Here is a 22559-nt window from a genome sequence, read left to right on the forward strand (position 1 = left end):
TTGACTTAAAACTTAATCTAATTTTAAGGGGCGCCTGGGTGGCTCAGTGGGTTAACGCCTTTGCCTTCAGCTCAGGTCATGATCCCAGGGTCCTGGGATCGAGCCCCTCATCGGGCTCTCTGCTCAGTGGTGAGCCTGCTTCCTACCCGCCTCTCTCTGCCTGCCTCTCTGCATACTTGTGATCTCTGTCTGTCAAATAAATAAAATCTTTTAAAAAAAAATTTAATCTAATTTTAGAAGAGTCACCGTAGTTTAATGTTTAAATTTGGAACTCTATGGATTATTATACTTATGGTATCCTATTTTACTCCTCTGTATTCTGATGAGATTTTAAACATTAGGAATACTTTGTGGTTATATAGCTTATGATGATGTTTTTACTACACCAAATTAGCTATATCTAGTGAAAACTTCTTTTAGTCAAGATACACACTGGTGTTTCTTTAAAATGAACAAGTTATCTTTGGCCAGCTGGCACCTAGACACATATCTCCTTTTCAAGTAAAAGTAATTGAGAAGTGGAAGCTAGCTTTCAACAACTGGAGAATGGTCACATTCTGGATTCTTACCAATCTTGTCTGACATCAGGCCATGAAAATAAAACTATCTTGATAAAACTTATAATCTTCTCAGGCTCACGGTCCCAGATCTAGCATGTTGGTAGTTTTTTCTCTCCTTGGTCTTTATTTTTAAGGACCAGAAAGAGTGTCTGAGAGAAAAATATTTGAATATCAACTTACTTGAAAGGACAGCTAACCTGGTTATATGCAGTTCCTTTTAACCCTGCATTTCTTCTTTTTTCTTTCCCCAGATGAGCTATCAGCATTCATTTTTGTTTTTCTATGGTATTTCTTTGTTATTGGTATCTTAGAATACAGTGATTAAATTTAAATAAATGAATTTTTGTACAGAGAATTATTAATTCTTACTCAATAAATACATGTAATAATATGTACCAAAAACTAGGCTAGTAGCTGGAGATACAAATGTAAACAGATTACATAGTCCTTGGGGTGCCTGGGTGACTCAGTCATTAAGCCTCTGCCTTCCGCTCCATTTGTGATCTGGATCCCCGCTCAGTGGGAAGCCTGCTTCTCCCTCTGGGGGCTTGTGTTCTTTCTCTCACTGTCTCTCTCTCTCTGTCAAATAAATAAATAAAATTTTAACCAAAAAAAAAAAGAAAGAAAGAAAGCAAAAAAAAAAGAGTACATAGTCCTTGATATCAAGAGCTCATATTCTAGGATGATTTTTAGATATACTCTGTGTACCTAAATGTCTATACATGTATAGACCCTTCTTTGTGAAAACTGCAACTGACCTTTCCCTGTTGAAAAATCAACTTGTTGTTTTGTTAAAGGTAAAACTGACCTTTGAAAATGCATATGCTGTGAAGAAGGAAACAACTCAACCAAGACAGAAAAAGGCACAGTCGAACACAAATGATTTAGTCAAACTTCTGTGGGGAGAAGAGGTTGAAGGTATCCAGCAAAATATCCTAAACATTCCTCACATTGTTATGTATCTCACACTGCAGCTTGACTCGGAAACATCAAAGGAAGAGGTGAGTGCCTTCTCAAACGTGCAAAGGAAGAGAATAAGGCCCTTTTATAGTCTTTCAAGTGAATGATGAGCACTTTTTTTCAGTCATCCTGTGTCTTTATGGTTGTGGTATGTCTCTTACACATAGCAGTCTTATAACTGACAAGCTTAATGAGTCCGTTTATACAGATTATTGAAATATTTGAATTTTTTCTATCATCTTCTTTAAAGGTTTCTATTTTAACTACTTTTTCCATAATATTTTTCTTACCTGTCATTGTTTGCTATATACTCTATTTTGTGTGATTGCTTTTAAAATTTTATCATATTTGTCTTAGCAGATTCTGTAACGCTGCTTTAACTCTTTTTCAAAATAATTCAAGGCCCTTAGTATACCTTAATTCAGATTATCCCCTGTTCACATACATGCTATTTTCCTGAGTATTTTAGTGCTATCATTTTTTAAAAATATTTATTTATTTATTTTAGAGAAAGAGAGCACAAATGCATGCACACAAGTAGGGGGTAGGGGCAAAGGGAAAGGGAGAGAGAGAATCTTAAGCAGGTTTCACGCACAGTGTGGAGCCTAATGTGGGGCTCAGGTCTCACGACCCTGAGATCATGACCTGAACCGAAATCAAGAGTCAGATGCTTAACCAACTGAGCCACCTAGGTGCCCTGTGCTGTCATGTTTTTAATTCCAGAAATTGGACACAATTATGCTAGTTCTACTACTATTAATTATTATTATATTTTATACATTATAAAACATGTAATACATTATAAAATGCATTTTTATGCATTATACTTCATACAAATGAATTTTTAAATTTGCATATATTCTTACCATTTTCTTTACTCACTATTCTTTCTTACATCTCAGACTGTCCTTACTTGATCATTTTTCTTCTTCTTAAGACATGTATTTTAGGCATTTCTTTATAGTGAAAGTCTCTTGATGGTAAATTGTTTTTGTTATTATTTATCTGATGGTGTTTTTTTCACCTCTTCTTGAAAGGTGCTTTGTAATTCTACATAGTATTAGTCAGAATAGGCCAGCCCTATTCTGTAACAGCCCTGATGTCTCAGTGGCTTAACATAATAGAAGTTTATTTCTCATCTCAATATAAATGTTCCCGGTCATGTGGCCTAGTGGTTGGAGCCCTTCATCTAATGGTTCCATGATTCCCAAAGGCTTTGGAGTCCTCTGTTGGGTCATTTGCATCTCATTCACCAATGAGAAGAGAGAAAGCATCTAATATCCCATAAGACTGTTCAGAGTTCTAACTTAAAAGTTAAGGAGGGCACATATTGCATGGAGCACTTGGTGTAGTACATAAACAATGAATCTTGGAACATTGAAAAACAAAATAAAATTACAAAAAAAAAAAGAACTTACATTCAAGTAAAATAAACAGTACATCAAATGGTTTAAAAAAAAAAAAAAGTTGTAACATCATTTCTGCCCATGTTCCAGTGCCTCAACTAGTTATATGGTCTCTCCCAATTCAGGGAGGTAAGAAAACACAGTTTTCCTGTGTGGCGAGGAAGAAGATGGAATCAACGCATGGTATTGCTTATGTCATTAGGGTAGAAAGTTATTTTCTCTAATCTGTTTGTAGATAGTATTCCGGGGCGCCTGGGTGGCTCAGTTGTTGGGCGGCTGCTTTGGGCTTGGGTCACGATTCCGGGGTTCTGGGATCAAGCCTTGCATCGGGCTCTCTGCTCGGCAGGAAGCCTGCTTCTCCCTCTCCCACTCCCCCTGCTTGTGTTCCCTCTCTCGCTATGTCTCTCTCTGTCAAATAAATAAATAAAATCTTAAAAAAAAAAAAAGAAGATAGTATTCCTTTGTCTTCTGATTTCAGTAATTGCTATTAAGTCTACTGTCAGTCATTCCTCTGTAAGGAATCTTTTATTTATTTATTTTGTTTAATTTCTTTCTTCTGCTATGTCCAAACTGTTTTTGGTTTTTTTTTTAAGATTTTTTTTATTTATTTATTTATTTGACAGACAGAGATCACAAGTAGGCAGAGAGGCAGGCAGAGAGGGAGGGAGGAAACAGGCTCCCCGCTGAGCAGAGAGCCCGATGCGGGGCTCCATCCAAGGACCTGGGATCATGACCCGAGCCGAAGGCAGAGGCTTTAATCCACTGAGCCACTCAGGCGTCCCTCCAAACTGTTTTTAATCTCACTCTTGTGTTTTCTATTTAAACAATCATTTTTATTTTCAGGATTTCCTGAAAAATCTTTAGTCTGCATTTCAAATCTGTCATGATACTCCTGGTAGTCTCTTGCTGCTTGCTTGTCTTTGTGATTCTACACTTCATTTCTCCAAGTATTTCATATGTATTCTGTGTTCTCTATTCTGTGTCTGCCCAGTCCACCATCTCTGACTCCTAACTCTGACATGTGGTCGTTTGCCTTCTTGTGCCCTTGGTGACCACTGACTAGGCTTACTACTTGATTTTACCTCTGGGAGTCCTGTGGTTAGAAGGTAGGTATGCCTTCCTCCAGAGAGAATTTGCTTCTGCTTCTGCCACTCACCTAAGGTACTCCAGACTTTCTCAAGAGTCCAGGTTTAACACAGTGGTCCTATGTTCAGCTTACCTACCTAGCCATTAGGAGAATACTCTGTACTGATTGACACTCTTGTAGGCATCAGCTCTCTGTCCCTCTGCCCACCACTCACCACTACCCTCTAAGGCCCTCTTGCTTTGCAGTTCTGAGGAAGGGGATTGAAAGGGTATGGAGAAGACGTCCTTAGAAAACTTCTCTACTTCTTACATATCCAGCAGCTCAGTAAGTTATGTTCTACCCATAGTTCCACAGTGCTTCAAGCAGAAGCGCCATCTAAAAGTTGTTACCTAATTTACATTTCTTTGCTGTTGAAATCCTTGCAGGCCCTATTCTGATTGCCAAAGCCATTTTCTCCAAGGGGTGCATTTCTTTGTGTTGCATCTTTGTATATCAAAATTTAGTCAATAATTGAAATGGAAAAGAAGGGATTTACTTATATGTATTTTTTGTAGTTTTCTGTGTTCTGAAAACATAAGAGACCTAAGGTTAATTATTCTGATTTCTTGCATATATTTATTTTATGCCTTAAAGCAAATGAGAAAATTAACTGTTTATTATATAAAACATACAACAAAATTCTGGGATGGTAGCACCCTGAAACTTTCTAGGTCATCTTGGAGTAGAATACCACCAAAGCCTTTTGTCATCTTTGCCTTTCTTTCCATGGGAAAATGTGTAGATGTTTCTCAAATGAACAGGTTTCTGTCTATTGAGAGCCCTATATCAATATTGTAATTAGAAGAGGCTTTTTATTCTTACTGAACAGAGTGGAAGCTGCTGCAAATGCATGCTACTAACAAGTGCCTAAAAATACAGCTAATTAAATTGGTTAGGAACTGTAGAGTTTGCCAGGTCCTTAATACTGAGGCTTTCTGGGCTGGTTGCTACAGGGGTTGGAAAAAAGAGACTTTCTCAAATGACCTGTTTGACTGGTAAGACATACTTTACAATAAAATGTCATAGGGTTATTTTGTTTTCATGTGAGTTACATATTTAATAAAAACTTGTCTTCTTCAACTTACAAGATTTAGAAATATCAAAAATCCAATCAAAGACTAAGGTTATTTGTTTAAAGTGGTGTTTGGTGTTTGGCTAAATGCAATGTGTATTTACTAGTTGAGATTTAAATTTATTAAGTAAGCATGAACAGAAGATCTTAACTGATGTTTGGTTAATTTCTAAAGATAAAATTTTTATAGCTTTTTATCCTAGAAATATTGTAAGAAAATTTGAGTGTTAGGCAGAGTGTATTTGGCCAACATGTTCTATAGCAATTTGCATATACTGAATGTGCTTAGTAATATTAAAAAAGATGTGTCCAGTTTATCATTTTTTATATTTATCCTAATGTAAAAATTGCCAAGACATGGACACTAAGTCACATAATTATTCATTGTAAAGAGGGACCAAAACGAGATATAGGACACTCTTTAGAGAACTGAAGAAAAGATGTATTTTAGGAGTTTGGGCTTTCAATAGTAACTGTATGAATATTTAGGGATGTTAAATATTAAATAGCGTAACTGGGAGCTATTCTGAATTCTCTATGGTTTCTATCTAGAAATTTTTATTTTGCCAACTTTTAGTTTGCCTTGTGAGAAAAATAACATGTTGCTTTAAGTCACAACAAAAAAAGTGAGACACAGAATGATTCATCCCTTTGTGTAAAAGTTCTAGCCCAAAGCACATCCTGATTTTGATATTTATTTTATTTTGTAAAACTGTTTCCTGGGAACATTCTCTTCTTGAAAAGAAAAAAAATATTAAGCATTTTGTGAATTATCATACAGATCTAGTTTTTTCTATGATTCAAAATGTGGTTTCTTTTAAAGTTTGAATTCAGATTAACTTGTGGTGGGAAAACCCTCTTAAATTTAAGACAGATAAGATATTATAACATCATAAATACTGCTTTCTATCTGCACTACTATAATTTTGTGTTCTTTGTAAATTTAACTGCAGTGTTGTCTCAGGTTAAAATAAAGATTTAATGATGATTTCACCAAAGATGACTAAGGTTATCTATTAAATGTCAGTAATGAAAGTAATTAAACAGTGAAATTAATTATAATCATTCTAACTAATCAGTGCCCTACTCAGTGTATATTTTGATATTATGACCAGTTTTGACAGTCTGTAACTTACTTTCAAATGTAGTGTTTTAAATACTAGGTAATGTGTTAAAATTCCAGACATACTTCCCTCCTTGTGTTTGTTTGAATAAAGCTTCCTTTGAAGCTGAAAAGATTGATTTTTTGTTCTTTTCTTAATAGTGAATTCTGAACTTTCCATGACCAAAATAATGGTTGGAAAATACGGGAGGCTGATCATTTCTATTTCTTTTCATCTAACAGCAGGAAATTCTTTATCATTGTCCAATATCTGATGCATCTCAGAAACTTAAAAGTGTGAGAGGGATATTTCTCACACTCTGTGACATGTTGGAAAATGTAACTGGGACACAAGTTACTAGGTAAGAATTGATTTTTATTTAGCTTTAATTCTGTTTCTTTCAAGTGCTGTACCTCGGTTCACTATTATACAAATATATTTATATCTATAATATAGATATCCATACAGCAGATATAGCTGTAGGTATTTTGTTTCTCACCCAAATTATTTCTAGCAGTCACCTATATAAAGGTTTAGGTTCTCAATACAGCTATAAATCTGGGTGTTTTGGCACACTTTAAATCACAAAGGTGGACTAATGGACCTACATTTTAGAATTTATTCATGAAGGTAGTATCTCTTAAGCATGACATTACATTGAGTCTGGGCTTTTTCATGCTTTTGTCTTGATTATTAACTCGCTAGGCAATACTTCTGTGGTTGGCAAGAATGACTGAACACTGAATTTTTCATGTTCTACAAGTATGACAGAAAAATACAGAAAACACATATACTTTTAAAAGAAGAGTCAGAATGCAGTTATCGTCTGTGCAAGTTCACTCAATGATGGATAAGCAAGAATTATGTGAAATAATTTTTTGGAAAAACAAAATATACCATATAGTCAGTTATAGAGCCACATATCCCATTCCACATTCATTTATTAAGCCCTAACTTTGAAATGCCACAGTTAATTTATGGGAGAATGCTGAAAACTTTTGAGTTTTACTTTATTTTTTTTAAATAAAATTAAATAAATAAATGGGATTACTACCCATTTTTCTTCCTTAATTCAACAATTTTAGACTTTACAAAATAGGCATTTATCTCAAATTTTTTAAGAGCTCCATAATATATAAAATATAAAATTAGATTTTCTAAGGCTTTAACTTTTCCCATCTTCTGGTAAAAATGACACTTGTATGATTTTAAAAGATAAGATCGGCAAGACAATAGGAAGGAGAATTTCTTTTTCTAAATCAAAGTTATATTTAACCATGGGGTTCATTTTCAAGACAGTAACCGAGGCTACATTTCATGTATAAGTTTGCATTAAAAAGGGGCACCTGGGTGGCTCAGTTGGTTGGGTGACTGCCTTTTGCTCAGGTCATGACCCTGGAGCCCCAGGATTGAGTCCTGCATCGGGTTCCCTGCTCGGCACAGAATCTGCTTCTCCCACTGACCTTTCTCCACTCATGCTCTCTCTTTCTCATTCTCTCTGTCTCTCTGTCAAATAAATAAATAAAATCTTTAAAAAACATTTTTTTGCATTAAAAAGAAGTGTTGAGTAAAATCATATGGTATGTGTCTTTCTCTAACTTATTTCACTTAGCATAATGCTGTCTAGCTCCATCCATCCACATCATTGCAAATGGCAAGATTTTATTCTTTTTTTTACAGCTGAGTAATATTCCATTATATATATACACATACATTTATATTTATACACACACACACACACACTCTACATCTTTTCTATCCATTCATCAGTCAATGGACATTTGGGCTCTTTCAATAATTTAGCTATTATAGGGGTGCCTGGGTGGCTCAGTGAGTTAAAGCCTCTGCCTTCAGCTCAGGTTGTGATCCCAGGGTCACCTGGGATCAAGCCCCATGTTGGGCTCTCTACTCAGCGGGGAGCCTTTTTCCTCCTCTCTCTCTGCCTGCCTCTCTGCCTACTTGTGATCTCTGTCTGTCAAATAAATAAATAAATAAAATCTTTTTAAAAAAATTTAGCTATTATAGATAAGCTGCTTATAAATATCAAGGTATATGTATCCCTTTGAATTCATGTTTTTGTATTCTTAGGGTAAATACTTAGTAGTGCAATTGCTGGATCATGGGGTAGTTCTGTTTTTAACTTTTTGAGGACATCCCATACTGTTTTTCAGAGTGGCTGCACCAGTTTGCATTCCCACCAACAGTGTAGGAGGGTTCCCCTTTGACCACCAGCGCTTACTGTTTCTTGTATTGTTGATATTAACCATTCTGACAGGTGTGAAGTGATACGTCATTGTAGTTCAGGTTTGCATTTCCCTAGTGGTGATCGATGTTGAGCATCTTTTCATGTGTCTGTTGGCCATTTGGATGTCTTCTTTGGGAAAATGTCTGTTCATGTCTTTTTTTTTTTTGGGTTATTCATTTTGGGGGCTTTGAATTTTTTGAGTTCCTTATAGATTTTGGATACCAACCCTTTATCAGATATGTCATTTGCAAATATCTTCTCCCATTCCATATGTTGTCTTTTACTTTTGTTGATGGTTTCCTTTGCTGTGCAGCTTTTAATTTTGATGATGTCCCAATAGTTTATTTTTGCTTTTGTTTCCCTTGCCTTAGGAGACATATCTGGAAGGAGGTTCCTATGGCCAATATCAAAGAAGTTACTGCCTGTGTTCTCCTCTAGGATTTTATTGGTTTCATGTCTCACATTTAGGTCTTAAATCCAGTTTGAATTTATTTTTGTGTGTGGTGTAAGAAAATGGTCCAGTTTCATTCTTTTGCATGTAGCTGACCAGTTTTCCCAACACCACTTGTTGAAGAGATTGTCTTTTTCTTTTTGGATATTCTTTCCTGTTTGTTGAAGATTAATTGACCATATAGGTCTAAGTTCATTTCTGGGTTTTCTTTTCAGTTCCCCTGATCTATGTGTCTGTTTTTGTGCCAGTACCATACTGTCTTGATCACTACAGCTTTGTAGTATAGCTTGAAGTCCAGAATTGTGATGGCTCCCACTTTGCCTTTCTTTTTCAAGATTGCTCTGGCTATTTGGGGTCTTTTATGGTTTCATACAATTTTAGGATTGGTTGTTCTTGCTTTGCGGTATTTTGATGCTGGTGGTATTTTGGTAGGTATTGCATTAAATGTATAGATTGCTTTGGGTAGTATAGACTTTTTTTTTAAAGATTTTATTTATTTATTTGACAAACAGAGATCACAGGTAGGCAGAGAGGCAGGCAGAGAGGGAGGGGGGAAGCAGGCTCCCTGCTGAGTGGAGAGCCCGATGCAGGGCTCAATCGCAGGCCCCTGAGGCAGAGGCTCAACCCACTGAGCTACCCAGGCACCCCTAGTATAGGCATTTTAACAGTATTTGTTCTTTCCATCCATGAGCATGGAATAAGTCTTCCCACTTCTTGTGTCCTTCTTCAGTTTCTTTCATCAGTGCTCTACAGTTTTCAGAGTACAGGTCTTTTACCTCTTTGGTTGGGTTTGTTCCTGGGTATCTTATAGTTTTTGGTATGATTGTAAATGGGATTGATTCTTTAATTTCTCCTGCTGCTGCTTCATTACTTGTATAGAGAAATGCAATAGATTTCTGTATGTTGATTTTGTATCCTGGGACTTTGTATCCTAGGACTTTACTAGATTCGTGTATCAGTTATAGCAGGTTTTTGGTGGAGTTTTTGGGATTTTCTAAACAGAGTATAATGTCATTTGCAAATAGTGAAATTTTTACTTCTTCCTTGTCAATTTGCATGCCTTTTATTTCTTTTTGTTGTCTGATTGCTGAGGCTAGGATTTATTACTATGTTAAATAACCGTGGTGAAGGTGGACATCCCTGTTGTGTGCCTGACCATATAGGAAAAGCTCTTTTTCCTCATTGAGAATGATATTATCTGTGGGTTTTTCATATATGGCCATTATTTTGTTGAAATATGTTCCCTCCAAGCCTGCTTAGATGGGCGCCTGGGTGGCTCAGTCAGTTAGGCATCTGCCTTTTGTTCAGGTCATGATCCCAGGGTCCTGGGATCGAGCCCCGCATCAGGCTCCCTGCTCAGTATGGAGTCTGCTTCTCCCTCTGCCCTTTGCCCCTGTTTGTGATCTCTCTCTCTCTCTCTCTCTTACTCTCTCTCTTTCTCAAATAAGTAAATAAAATCTTATAAAATAAATAAATAAAATAAACTTACTTTGTTGAGAATTTTTTCATGAGTGAATATTATATTTTGTCAAATACTTTTTCTGTATCTATAACTGAAATGATATGGTTCTTATCCTTTTATCAGTGTGGCTTATAATGTTGATTGATTTGCAAATATTGAACCCACCCTTGCAACCCAGTAATAAATCCCACTTAATCGTGGGGAATGATTTTTTTAATGTATTGTTGGATCTGGTTTGCCAGTAGTTTATTGAGAATGTTTACATCCATGCTCATCAGGAATACTGGCCTGTATTTCTCTTTTTTATTGAAGTCTTTATCTTTCCAATGACATGGATGGATCTAGAGAGTGTTATGCTAAGCAAAATAAGTCAGAAAGACAAATACCAGGTGATTTCATTCATGTGAAATTTAAGGGAAAAAAAAACAGTTGAGCAAAGGGAGGATAAAAAGAGAGAGGGAGGCAAACAAAGAAACCGATTCTTAACTATAGAGAACAACTTCTGGTGTGGGGAGGAAGGTGGGTAGGGGAATGAGCTAAATAGGTGATGAGCACCCACCCGGTGTATGGAAGTGTTGAATCACTACATTGTACATCTGATATTATTATTACACTGTATGTTAAATAACTGGAATCTAAATAAAAATTTAACAATTTTACACTTGATCTTAGCCAAAAGGCCGAGAAGCGATTATTAACAACAATTTTAAAAAACAGTGGTGGTAATGCCTGAAGAAGATGTTAGAAAGATTAAAAAATATCATGTCTCACAAGTAGTATGCATTTGATTATAATAAAAATAACAATAATATCTACTGCCGTATAGAAGGTACATTAAATCCTAAGGACTCAGCAGATAGACTAATGTATGTATTCTAGTTTAAAGAAAAAAAAAACACTGAGTATATTTTCATTTTATTTTCTTCCTACTACCTGCCCACACTACAGGATGGAATCATTATGCTCTCCATGTTTTCATAGTTCATCATATATCTCTTTTTAGATCACATTTAGTTTTCCAATTGATTGAAGTATAGTAAACTGCATATATGTAAAATGTACGATCTGATCAGTTTCAACAGAGGCATATAGACCCTGAAGCCATCACCACAATGAATATATACATTATTCTAAACATTTCTTTGAGAACATGTTTAAATCTGACTTATATTTTGGTTACTTGCTTATGTACCTTTGTCCTATATTGAATTATTATCTTGTGAGCTGGGACTGTGTCTTCCTATTTTTGTAATTTCTCTTAATAAATCATGTTTATAAATAGGCAGTGAGAAAAGATTTGTTAAATTTGCATGCTAATGGGAGCTTTCTTCTGAAAAAAGTAGCATGTAGTCATTTAATGTTAATTAAAGAATTTCACTACTTTTGGCTGTAATAGGTCTACTTTCATTTGGCCTACAGCTTTTTTATAAGTTCTAAAAAATATTTCAGAATATTTTTTGTTGTTGTTATATAATTACTTGCCCTTTCTGTGTGACAGTTAGGTATATGCCAAGAAATTTGCTTATTAAGCATGCAGTTCTTAAATCATACTATATGTAATCTTTTATGAGTGACTGTTCATAATTTTATGACATTTAAAGATATTCTAACTTTATTTTCACTCTACTTTTTCTTAGCTCATCCCTTCTTTTAGATGGGAAACAAATCCATGTGGCTTATTGGAAAGAATCGGACAAGTTGTTGTTAATTGGCCTGCCTGCTGAAAAGTAAGTTGAGATCTTTTTTTTTTTTACCTTAAAATCATTTCTGAAATACTGCTAACAAAGTCTGTTTCATTAAAATTATGACTTTTTTGGCGAAAGCAAAGTCTTTCGGTTTTACAGTTTAAAGATCTGTTGCACCACTACAATAGCTACCATGCTAATTTGGTATTTAAAAATACAGAAAAGGGGCACCTGTCTGGCTCAGTTAGTTAAGCGTCCAACTCTTTGATTTTGATTTTGGCTCAGGTCATGATCTCAGTATCCTGGGATAGAGCCGTGTGTCGTGCTCTACACTTGATCATGGAGCCTGCTTGAGATTCTCTCTCTCTCCCTCTGCCCTTCCCCCACTTGTTCTCTTTCTCTCTCAAAATAAATAAATAATTACTTAATTGAAAACAAAACAGAAAAGTGCTGGAAACAATTTCTAGGGGTCCGGCTTTCAGAACACTTCCTTCTGAGATGTAGCCAGTATGGAGCTGAGAGATGACCTTCTCTACTCAAACTTTTGACAAGATTGTGGTATGGATTTTATGTATTTGCAGTTTTTTACTGTTGGAGATTTTGGAGAATTAAAGGTCAAGTAGAAAGGTGTTTGGCCCTGATGTTGAGGGCCCTTGACAAAATAGAGTTGACCCTTGGAGAACATGGGTTCAAATTGTGTTGATCCACTTATGCGTGGGTTTTTTTCAATAACTATGTTGGAAAATTTTTTGGAGATTTGTGACAATATGAAAAAACTTGCAGATAAACTGCATAGCATAGAAATATTGAAAAAAATTGAGAAAAAAGTATATCATGAATACATAAAATATATTTAGATACTAGTCTGTCTCATCATCATTATCATAAAATATACACAAGTCTATTATTAAAGTTAAAATTTATCAAAACTCATACAAACACTTGAATGGAGCAATTCACAGTTGAGAGAGATGTGAATAAAATAAAGATGCAGTATTAAATAATAACTACATAAAATTAACTGTAGTGCATACTGTACTACTGTAAGAATTTCATAGCCACCTCCTATTGCTGTTGCGGTGAGCTTGTGTTATGATTATCTGCTTAAAACTCCCTATGACACTAATCATCTCTGTGTGAACAGTTTGTCTTTCCAGTAAATTGTTTATTGCAGTAAAAAGTGGTTTCTCACAGTTCTTGCATATTTTTCAATGTGTTTAGTGCAATACTGTAAGCCTTGAATAACACCAGGAGACCCATATGAAGTGCTACTAGTAATGCTGGAAGTGCTCCCAAGAAGCAGAGGAAAGTTATGACATTACAAGAAAAAGTTGAATTGCTTGATATGTAGTATACATTGAGGTCTGCACCTGGGGTTGCTCGCCATTTCAAGATAAATAAATCCAGTGTACAGGCCATTGTGAAAAGGAAAAGGAAATTCATGAAGTTATCACTGCAGTTATGCCAGCAGGTGCAAAAACACTGCACTTTCTGTGAAATATCTTTTTATCATGTATTGAAAATCCAACTTTAAGTAGGTGTAGGATTACTATAAGAAAGGCATACCTATAGACTCTAATATGATTTGAGAAAAAGCAGTCACTATATGACAACTTGAGGCAAAAAAAAAAAAAAAAGGTGACTCTAAAGCAGGAGAATTTAATGCCAGCAAAGGGTGGCTTGACAATTTTACAAGGAGGTTTGGCTTTAAAAATGTCAAGATAACAGGAGAAGCGGATTCTGCTAAGAGACAGCAGATGAGTTCCCAGATGCCATTAAGAAAATCAGTGAGGAGAAAGAATATCTGCCTCAAGGTTTTAATACAGACAAAATTGCCCTATTCTGGAGGGAAAAAAATATTGCATAGGACATTAGTAAAGAAGAAAAGTGAGCACCAGGATTTAAGACAGGAAGGAATAGGCTAACTCTACCCTCTTATGCCAACACATTCAGGTTTATGATCAGGACTGCCCTTATCTATAAAGCTCGTTAACCCCAAACCTTGAAGGATAAAGATACACCAGATATTAGCAACCAGTCTTTTGGTTGTACCAAAAGAAGTCTTGGACATTGAAAACCCTTTTTCTGGATTGGTTCCGTTGATGCTTTGTCTCTAAAATCAGAAACTACTTTGCCTTTGAAAATTCTTTTGCTATTGGACAATGCCCCAGGCCACCCAGAACCCCATGAGTTCAACACTGAAGATGTCAGTCTACTTGCCCCCCAAAACAGCAATCTCTAATTCAGCCTCTAGGGCTTGTTACACATGGTACCCTATGGAAAGGATTGTCAATGCTATGGAAGAGAACCCTGATAGAACATGGAAGTCTGGAAGGATTACATCACTGAGGATGCCATTGTTGTTATCGAAAAGACCATTAAAGCCATCAAGCCAGAAACAATAAATTCCTGCTGGAGAAAATGGTGTCCTGATATTGTGCATGACTTCACAGGATTTATGACAGAGCCGATAAAGGAAATCATGAAAGAGCCAGTCAAGGAAGTCATGCCAAGTATTGGATATGGCAACAAGGTGGCAAGACCGGAGGTGAAGGGTTTCAAGATAGAGATCTTGGCGAAATTCAGGAGCTAATAGACACCATACCAGAGCGGTGAACAGAAGATGATTTGATGAAAATGAGCACTTCTGAACCAGTGCTAAATGATGAGGAAGAAGACATAGAAGAAGGACTGCCAGAAAAAAACTGATACTAGATAATCTGGCAGAAGGATTCTGATTATTCAGGACTGCTTTTGACTTCTTTTACAACATGGATCCTTCTATGATATGGGCACTGATAATAAAGCAAACGGTGGAAGAAAGTTTGATGCCATATAGGAATGTTTTTAGAGAAATGAAAAAGCAGAGAAATTACCATGTATTTCTGTAAAGTTACACGGAGTGTGCCTGCCTCTCTTGCTTCCCCTTCTACCTCCACATCTTCTGCCTCTGCCACCCCTGAGACAGCAAGACCAACCCCTGCTCCTCCTCCTCAGCCTGCTCAACATGAAGATGATGGGGGTGAAGATCTTTATGATGACCCACGTCCACTGAATGAATAGTAGATAATCATCATGCTATGTAGCTAATAAACTTATCTGTTGTGTATGTGTGTGTCTTCATGTGAAAATCTGATAATTGGGCAGCAAGAGCTGTGTCGTCGTCATCATCATCTAAGTATTGATTGTGTAGAACACCGTGTGCAAGACTCGTGTGGAAGGGGATAGTATGTCTTTACCTAGATATAAGGCGATTGATATTTAACATAAAATTAATATTATGTTATTTTTCTATTTTATAACTTTCTTTCAAAAAAATTATATTACCATACAGTATGCCTCCTCTTCTTGTAATAGGGGAAAACTGCATATCAGTCTACCATCACAGGTAAGTGATTTAAGAAAAAAAGTAACAGTGTTTCCAGTACTGTATTATGAATATAATATGGCATGCCCTGAAAATATTTTAATGCTTCATTCTCTAGTGTTATGGGTTAGGCTGCCATGAAGCTATGCTGTCAATTAGGCTACCATAAAGAAATCATATTGCTGCTGCTTTGTTATGAATGCATGAATTGTCTGTAAATAAATATTCTATTTCTTTTTAGCATTATCTTCATTTTGGATGTTTAGTGTCAGTAACATGTGTAACATCTGTAGTGTTTTATATTATATAAGACAGTATTGACACAGGTACTAACAAATAGATGATTCATCTTGTAAACAGATGATACAAACTTATGGTATCAATTTCTCTTCTTATGGTTTTCTTAATGACATTTTCTTTCCTCCAGCTTACTGTATTGTAAGAATACTGTATATAATACATGTAATGTACAAAGTATGTGTTAAACAACTGTTTATGTTATCAGTAAGGCTTTTAGTCAACAGTAAGCTATTAGTATTTAAGTTTTGGGGGAGTTAAAAAGTTGTACTTGAATTTTCAACTGCTTGGAGTATTGGGACCCCTAGCCCCTGAATTGTTTAAGGGTCAACTGTAAGAAATATTTAACTTTAAAGTGATGTCTCTAATGGTATGTCTTATATTATTGTTTTCTCCTTCTTAACTTTTTGCAAGTATTTTTAAATATATCTTATTTTTATAGTTGGAGCTAAGAGTTGGGTTGACATTTATAATGAGCACACTGTGAACCCAGGGACTGCATTAGATACTTTAAATTCATTAAACTCATTTAATCTTCAAAATCAGCTCCAGATGTACTTCGTGATCTCTGGCCCCATTTTATAAATGAGGAAAGTAAAACCAAGAGAAGATTAAATAACTTGCCAAAGGTCACATAACTGGCAAAAAGCAGAATTGCAAATTGAAGGAGAGTCTTTCTGAATTCTTTCTACCACATTGCTTCCCTGATGTCATTAGACATTAAAGGCTGTGGGGAAATAGGATAGGAATATGGACAACAGCCTCAAGGAGAGGGATTTAACTAATGTTAGATGAGTCTTACGTCCCTGTTCAGTGATTTTTTTAAAAATTTGTAATTTAGATCCTTCCCCGCTTTTTAAAAAAAAATGGACAACTTCTATTAAACTATAAGTGCATTTTAGTTTTAACTTTTTGGTCCACGGAATCATACATTGTCTACCAAATAGTAATCAAATATCAAAATAAATACTATAGTATGTTAGTGACACAACTTTAGAGAATACAAGTTTAGATAACTTTTCTTTTGGTGTTGCTTTTAAGCTTCCCAAGGAAGAAAAAAGTATTACAAAAGTGCATTATCCAGAGGCACCTGAGTGGCTCAGTCATTAAGTGTCTGCCTTCGGCTCAGGTCATGATCCCAGGATCTTGGGATCGAGCCCCTCATCGGGCTCTCTGCTCAGTGGAGAACCTGCTTCTCCCTCTCCCACTCCCCCTGCTTGTGTTCCCTCTCTCACTGTCTCTCTCTCTCTGTCAAATAAATAAATAAAATCTTTTTTTAAAAATGCATTATACAGCCAATCTGAACATGAATATGACTATTCTCTATTATTGATAATTTTGTTAACCAGATTTCTTTCATTATATAGCAATGCATTAGTTATCTATTCTTGGATAACAAATTACGAAAAACTTGGGGACTTAAAACAGTAGACGTTTATTATCTCATAGGTGTTCTTGTGAGTCAGGAATTCATGAGCAACTTAACTGGGTGATTCTGGTTCAGGATCTGTCTTAATGTTTCAGTCAAAATGTTGGTCAAGGATACAGTTATCTGAAGGCTGAACTGGAGCTAGAGCATCTGCTTCCAACATGACTTACACACCTGGCCATTGTCAGGAGGCCTTAATTCCCTGCCACAAGGATCTCTCCCTAGAGCTGCTTGAGTTTCTCACAGCACATCAGCTGACTTCCCCCAAAGCAAGTGATAGAGAGATAGGTTTCTTCAAAACAGAGAAAACGAGGAAGTTGACTTAGTCTTAGAAATGATGCAGTCATTTCCCCATTTACTATTTGTTAGAAGTGAGAACTAAGTCCAGCCCACACTCAGGGGGAGGGGAATTAAGCTCTACTTCTTGAGGGGAAGAGTGCTGAATTGTGGACGTGTTTTTATACCACAAACAGGAACTCTAAAGGAGGCTGCAATGAAAAATAGCAAAACAATTGTGTTTTAACGGTATCTAATTTCAGCAGAAAGAGATATGATCTATCATGAATGCATGGCTAAAAATTATTATTATAATTATTATATTTATATTTATAATTATATTATATATTATATAATATATATAATATATATTATATAATTATAATTATACTATATTATATTATATAATTATTATAAATTATTATTTTTTATCTTATTTTTATCTTTATTTTTTTATCTTTATCTTTTTTTTAAATTTTTATCTTATTTTTATCTTTATTTTTTTTTTTCCTTCTATTGCCTTTGGGCTTTGTTCTTTTTCTAGCTCCTTTGGGGTAAGGTTTTGTTGTTTATTTGATACTTTTCAAAATTTATTGAGGTAGGCCTGTATTTCTATAAACTTCCCTCTTTGAACAGCTTTTGCTGCATCCCCAAGATTTAGACCGTTGTGTTTTCATTTTCATTTGTCTCCTGTGTTTCCTGTATGCTTCAAAACATTTAACGTGAGGGATAATGGTTCTGTGACATATACTAGGAAACTAAACCCTAAAAAGGCTTAAATACTTTCTCTGTAGGTAGTGATATCAAGTCCCTACTAGACACATGCTCGAATTTCAAATCTAGACAGCGGAGTCTTTAATGAACAACCAGCTATACTAGCATTTAACCCACAGACTTTTCACATTCTTTTCGTGTAAAATGTAAAGATGTTCTGCTTCTCTTAAATATGTATCATTTGGTTATGTTATAAATGCATTTTTGCTTTTTTTTAGAGTTCCTCTTCCTCAGCTGAGGAATATGATAGAAGATGTTGTCCAAACCTTAAAATTTATGTATGGTTCTTTAGATAGGTAAGTACTTATGTGAACTGAATCTCAAGTTTTTGTTTATTTGTTTTTTAAAAAAAAACTTTTAGTCACAGAGAATAAACTGATGGTTACCAGAGGGGTGGTAGGTGAGGGGATGGGGGAAATAAGTGATGGGGATCAAGGAGTGTACTTGACATGATAAGCACTGGGTGATATATGGAATTGTTGAATCACTGTGTTGTACACCTGAAACCAACATAACACTGTATGCTAACTATACTGGAATTAAAAGTTAATAAGAAAATATAAAAAAATAATGAAGATATCAATGCTTATAAAACATGAGTCTCAAGTTTTAAGTATATGATTCTAAATCTCTTTTGTACTTAATACTTTTCCTTGATTGGCAAGTTAGTTATTTGGTTTTTTTCTTCTTCCTCTGATTTTTTCCTTCTTTATTAGTGGCTTTATTTTATACTTCTAGGCATTTTTCACTTGATTCATTCTTTTTCTTTTTTGGTCTTATGTTAGTTTAGTGAAATAATGTGAAATAGTGATAAAATCACAATTATATTCTGATTTGATATATTTCTATAGTAGCAAATGTAAGAGCATTTCAAAGCAGATCCAGAAAAGAGTAAGAAGGTTTCAAATAAGTGGTTGTGTTTTTCTCTGGTTTTATAAGAGCATTGTCAAATTTACTGTCCTAAAATTTGATACTTCTTACTTAAAAATTTTATTTATTTATTTATTTTTTTAAGATTTTATTTATTTATTAGTCAGAGAGAGAGAGAGCGCATAGGCAGACATAGTGGCAGGCAGAGGCAGAGGACGAAGCAGGCTCCCCGCCGAGCAAGGAGCCCGATGTGGGACTCGATCCCAGGACGCTGGGATCATGACCTGAGCCGAAGGCAGCCCCTTAACCAACTGAGCCAACCAGGCATCCCACTTAAAAAATTTTTAGTAAAAAAAGTGCACTAATAAATAAATGACACAGTAAAAAAGGTATTGACTAGTTTCATGTGTATTATTACATACATTTCCTATACAATATGAATACAGTCTACATACTCTCTTTTTTAATATATGTGGGCTCATATTATGCATATTTTCCTGCTTCTTGCTTTTGTAACCTTACAGTAAAATATGATACATCTTTCTTGATCTGAAGGAGGCAATTTGAGGTAACTTCGACATTTGAACCCCTAAAATTTTGGATAAAAAATAGATTTTTTCTGTTTGTGGGATTTTTCTAAGTCCCAGTACTTCAGAAAGCTAAAATGATACCTTTGCTTTCAAAACCTTAAGAAAATATCAATATAAAAATCCAGAAACAGTTTATATGTTTTCCCAAATCATAGTGGTGTCGGCTCTCTGTCCTTTCTATTGTGGATCTTTGTTGTTGCTGTTTCAAAGCAGCCTTGAAAGGATTTTTTTGTGGCTATGTCATCAGTATTGTCTAGTTTGTAGAGTTCTCCTCCAAGAGCCTCTGAAGAGACAAATCCTCTCAAACCCAATTACTAATTAGCATTTCCCAAACGTGTGAACTACGAAAGGAAAGGCAACCACAAACAATGCTTTTACCTTCAGTTAAATAAGGAAATTTTTAATCAACGAAGAGTAAGGATATGGTTGTAAACTACCTCCTTAAATTCACACTGGGTGAGCAAATCTTGCTATGTTTTGACTTAATTAAAGCTTTATGTTTTTATAAAACCAGAGATAATTAAAGATTAAATTCTTGCAATGAATTCCATACTTTAAGACAATTAGTCAGGGTTCTGCAAGTTACAGTGGACTAGGTTAGAGGCAGGGGGATACTTAATTTCTGTGAATTTCATTTTGAAATTTAGCTTCCATTTACTTGGAAGTATCACCAAATTGGCAGTAAATTTTAGTTTTTTCTTGTTCTGGTGAGAATTTGAAAGGCTAACTAAGATAGTAAATGTGAAGATCCATTGAGTTCTTAAGACCAAGAAGCAGTATGGATCCAAGATGCTGTTAGTAGTCATTTTGTAGCAATTTTTAATAAGTTTTTTCTAATCATGAAATATATTAAAAGCACATTGTGAAAAATTATAAGACTAAAAAGTCCAAAGACTTAATTTTTTTTAAATTGTAAGCTAGTTAGTTCCTTATAAGGCATGGAAGATTGATTATATATTCGCAAAATTTAGTGTTTTGATCAAAGATATGTTTCCTTCACTATTCCTAGCCAAACTATCAGCAAATTCTAAACAGTCTGTCTTTAAAACATATCTCAAATCCATTCATTTCTTTACATCTTCACTGTTAGCCCTGTCCAGCCACCAGCATCTCTCACTACTACAGCCATCTAAATGGTTTCCTTGCCACTTTAATAAATTTCCAACTGCAGTTAAAACTATCTTTTTACATTATAATCTGGCTCATGCCTACCTTTCTGATTCAGATCTCAAACCGCACCCACCCCTCTGTGCTCTTCTCTGGGTACCCTGGCCAAGTTTGTCAGCTTTTGTGCTTTTTCCTCTCACTGGATCTTCTTGACATTGGGATCTTAGCTTAAATGCCCATTCTCAAAGACTCTTCCCCAACTTTTGATCTGTCACATCACCCATTCACATGATCCTATTCTCTCTATGGCCCTTTGTACGAGTTCATGTTTTTACTGTTTGTTCATTTGTTGTCTTTCTCCATTAAAATGTGAGCTCCACGGAAACAGAGACCTTGTCTTTTGTCTTGATATTTTTACTACTGTACCTCCAGCAGTGAGAACAGTGCCTAGAACACAGTTGGCACTTAAGCTGTTTGTTGAATGAATCCATGAATATTATTCTGATGCGGTACATATACTAGTTATCGTATTATCCAGCAGGCTATTCCAATGAAAGGATGCAGGCAATGCTCTTATTATTTTTGCATGGCTAAAAACAAATGTTTTGTCTGTCTCCCCTTCCTCTCTCTTTCTTTGAGTCCTTCAATAGTGTTGCTTTCATTAGTGAAGAGGGGAAAATTACTTAGGCTAATTATGTGCTTTTTGTATTCAATAAGTAGTAAGTATAATAAGTACTTATGTACTAGGTACTTCACATGTGAATCAGGTTGTATTATCCCCATTTTTAGAGATGGGAACAAAAGTTCAGAGAAAGATTAGATGATTTTCCTGAGATATCTACCTACTAAAAGCAGTGAGTGATAAGATTCAAAGTCAGATATGTTCTATTTCAAAACTCTAACTCTCTTTATTATTCCATCTTGCCTGAAAGGTATTGGGAGTTTAAATGGCTAAGAGATAAGGTAAAAGCAACTTACTTCAAAAAGGGTACTTCAGCTCATTCTGTCATAGATAGACCATTTGTGTTAGCCCTGTGGTTCTCCCATAATATCATCTACTCTGTACATTTGAAAGTAGGTTTTTGGGTAAAAAATATTGACAGGATGAACTTCTTAACACATTCCATCAGTAACATTATAGCAGTAATTCTTCATAAGGGAGAGGAGTAAGGAAGAGAGCCTATGTAAGTTGGGAAAGATCCAGTCTCCTTAGGAGCATTTAAAAGATAACCACCATTTCACATGTTGTTCTGACTTACAGCTCTTGTTTCTTTAGTGCCTTTTGCCAGGTTGAGAATGTTCCTCGTTTGGATCATTTTTTCAACTTGTTCTTTCAAAGAGCACTTCACCCTGCTAAACTACATTCTGGTACCAGTCCGAGTGCACAACAATATGATGCTTCTAGCGCAGTGCTTTTAGACGGCCTCCCAGGAGTTCGATGGCTCACGCTTCCACGGGAAATCAAGGTAATCTCAGGTGTCATAAATAAAAATCAGAACCAGTTGCCTTGTAATTTTTTATCTTCTCTCTTTCTTAGACTTTTTATTATTTTCAGGATTGTGGGTAAGAGTTAAAAGAAGGCATTGGTTAATGAAGTAGGAGGTCTAGTACAGTGAACTTAGAAAGAGGAATACTTCTTTCTAGATAGAAATTAGTTCTCTCATCTTACTTTAACATTTAAGCATTTTCCAAACTTAAAATACTTTTCAGAAATCATAGTTATGTGGTGTGTTTTCCTTTTGTTTGTTCAGATGTCCTCTTTTTTTTAATGTCATTTTT

The 22559-nt window shown here is 35.3% G+C and overlaps 1 protein-coding gene across 2 annotated transcripts in view; it reads left to right on the top strand.

Annotated features, from left to right (window-relative positions):
• The window catches only part of INTU (inturned planar cell polarity protein), a gene marked incomplete at its 5' end in the record, with an annotated part of 89794 nt that overhangs the window by 45377 nt on the left and 21858 nt on the right, over window positions 1-22559 (top strand). For both annotated transcript variants that reach the window (XM_080797595.1, XM_080797594.1), the window contains 5 exons: window positions 1358-1561; window positions 6470-6588; window positions 12023-12112; window positions 18432-18509; window positions 22057-22246. In XM_080797595.1, coding sequence (XP_080653721.1) covers window positions 1358-1561; window positions 6470-6588; window positions 12023-12112; window positions 18432-18509; window positions 22057-22246 — 681 coding nt within the window. The remainder of the gene's footprint in view (window positions 1-1357; window positions 1562-6469; window positions 6589-12022; window positions 12113-18431; window positions 18510-22056; window positions 22247-22559) is intronic.

The sequence above is a fragment of the Martes martes genome (assembly GCF_963455335.1).
Source record: "Martes martes genome assembly, chromosome: 2".
In the NCBI taxonomy this organism is placed as follows: Eukaryota; Metazoa; Chordata; class Mammalia; order Carnivora; family Mustelidae; genus Martes; species Martes martes.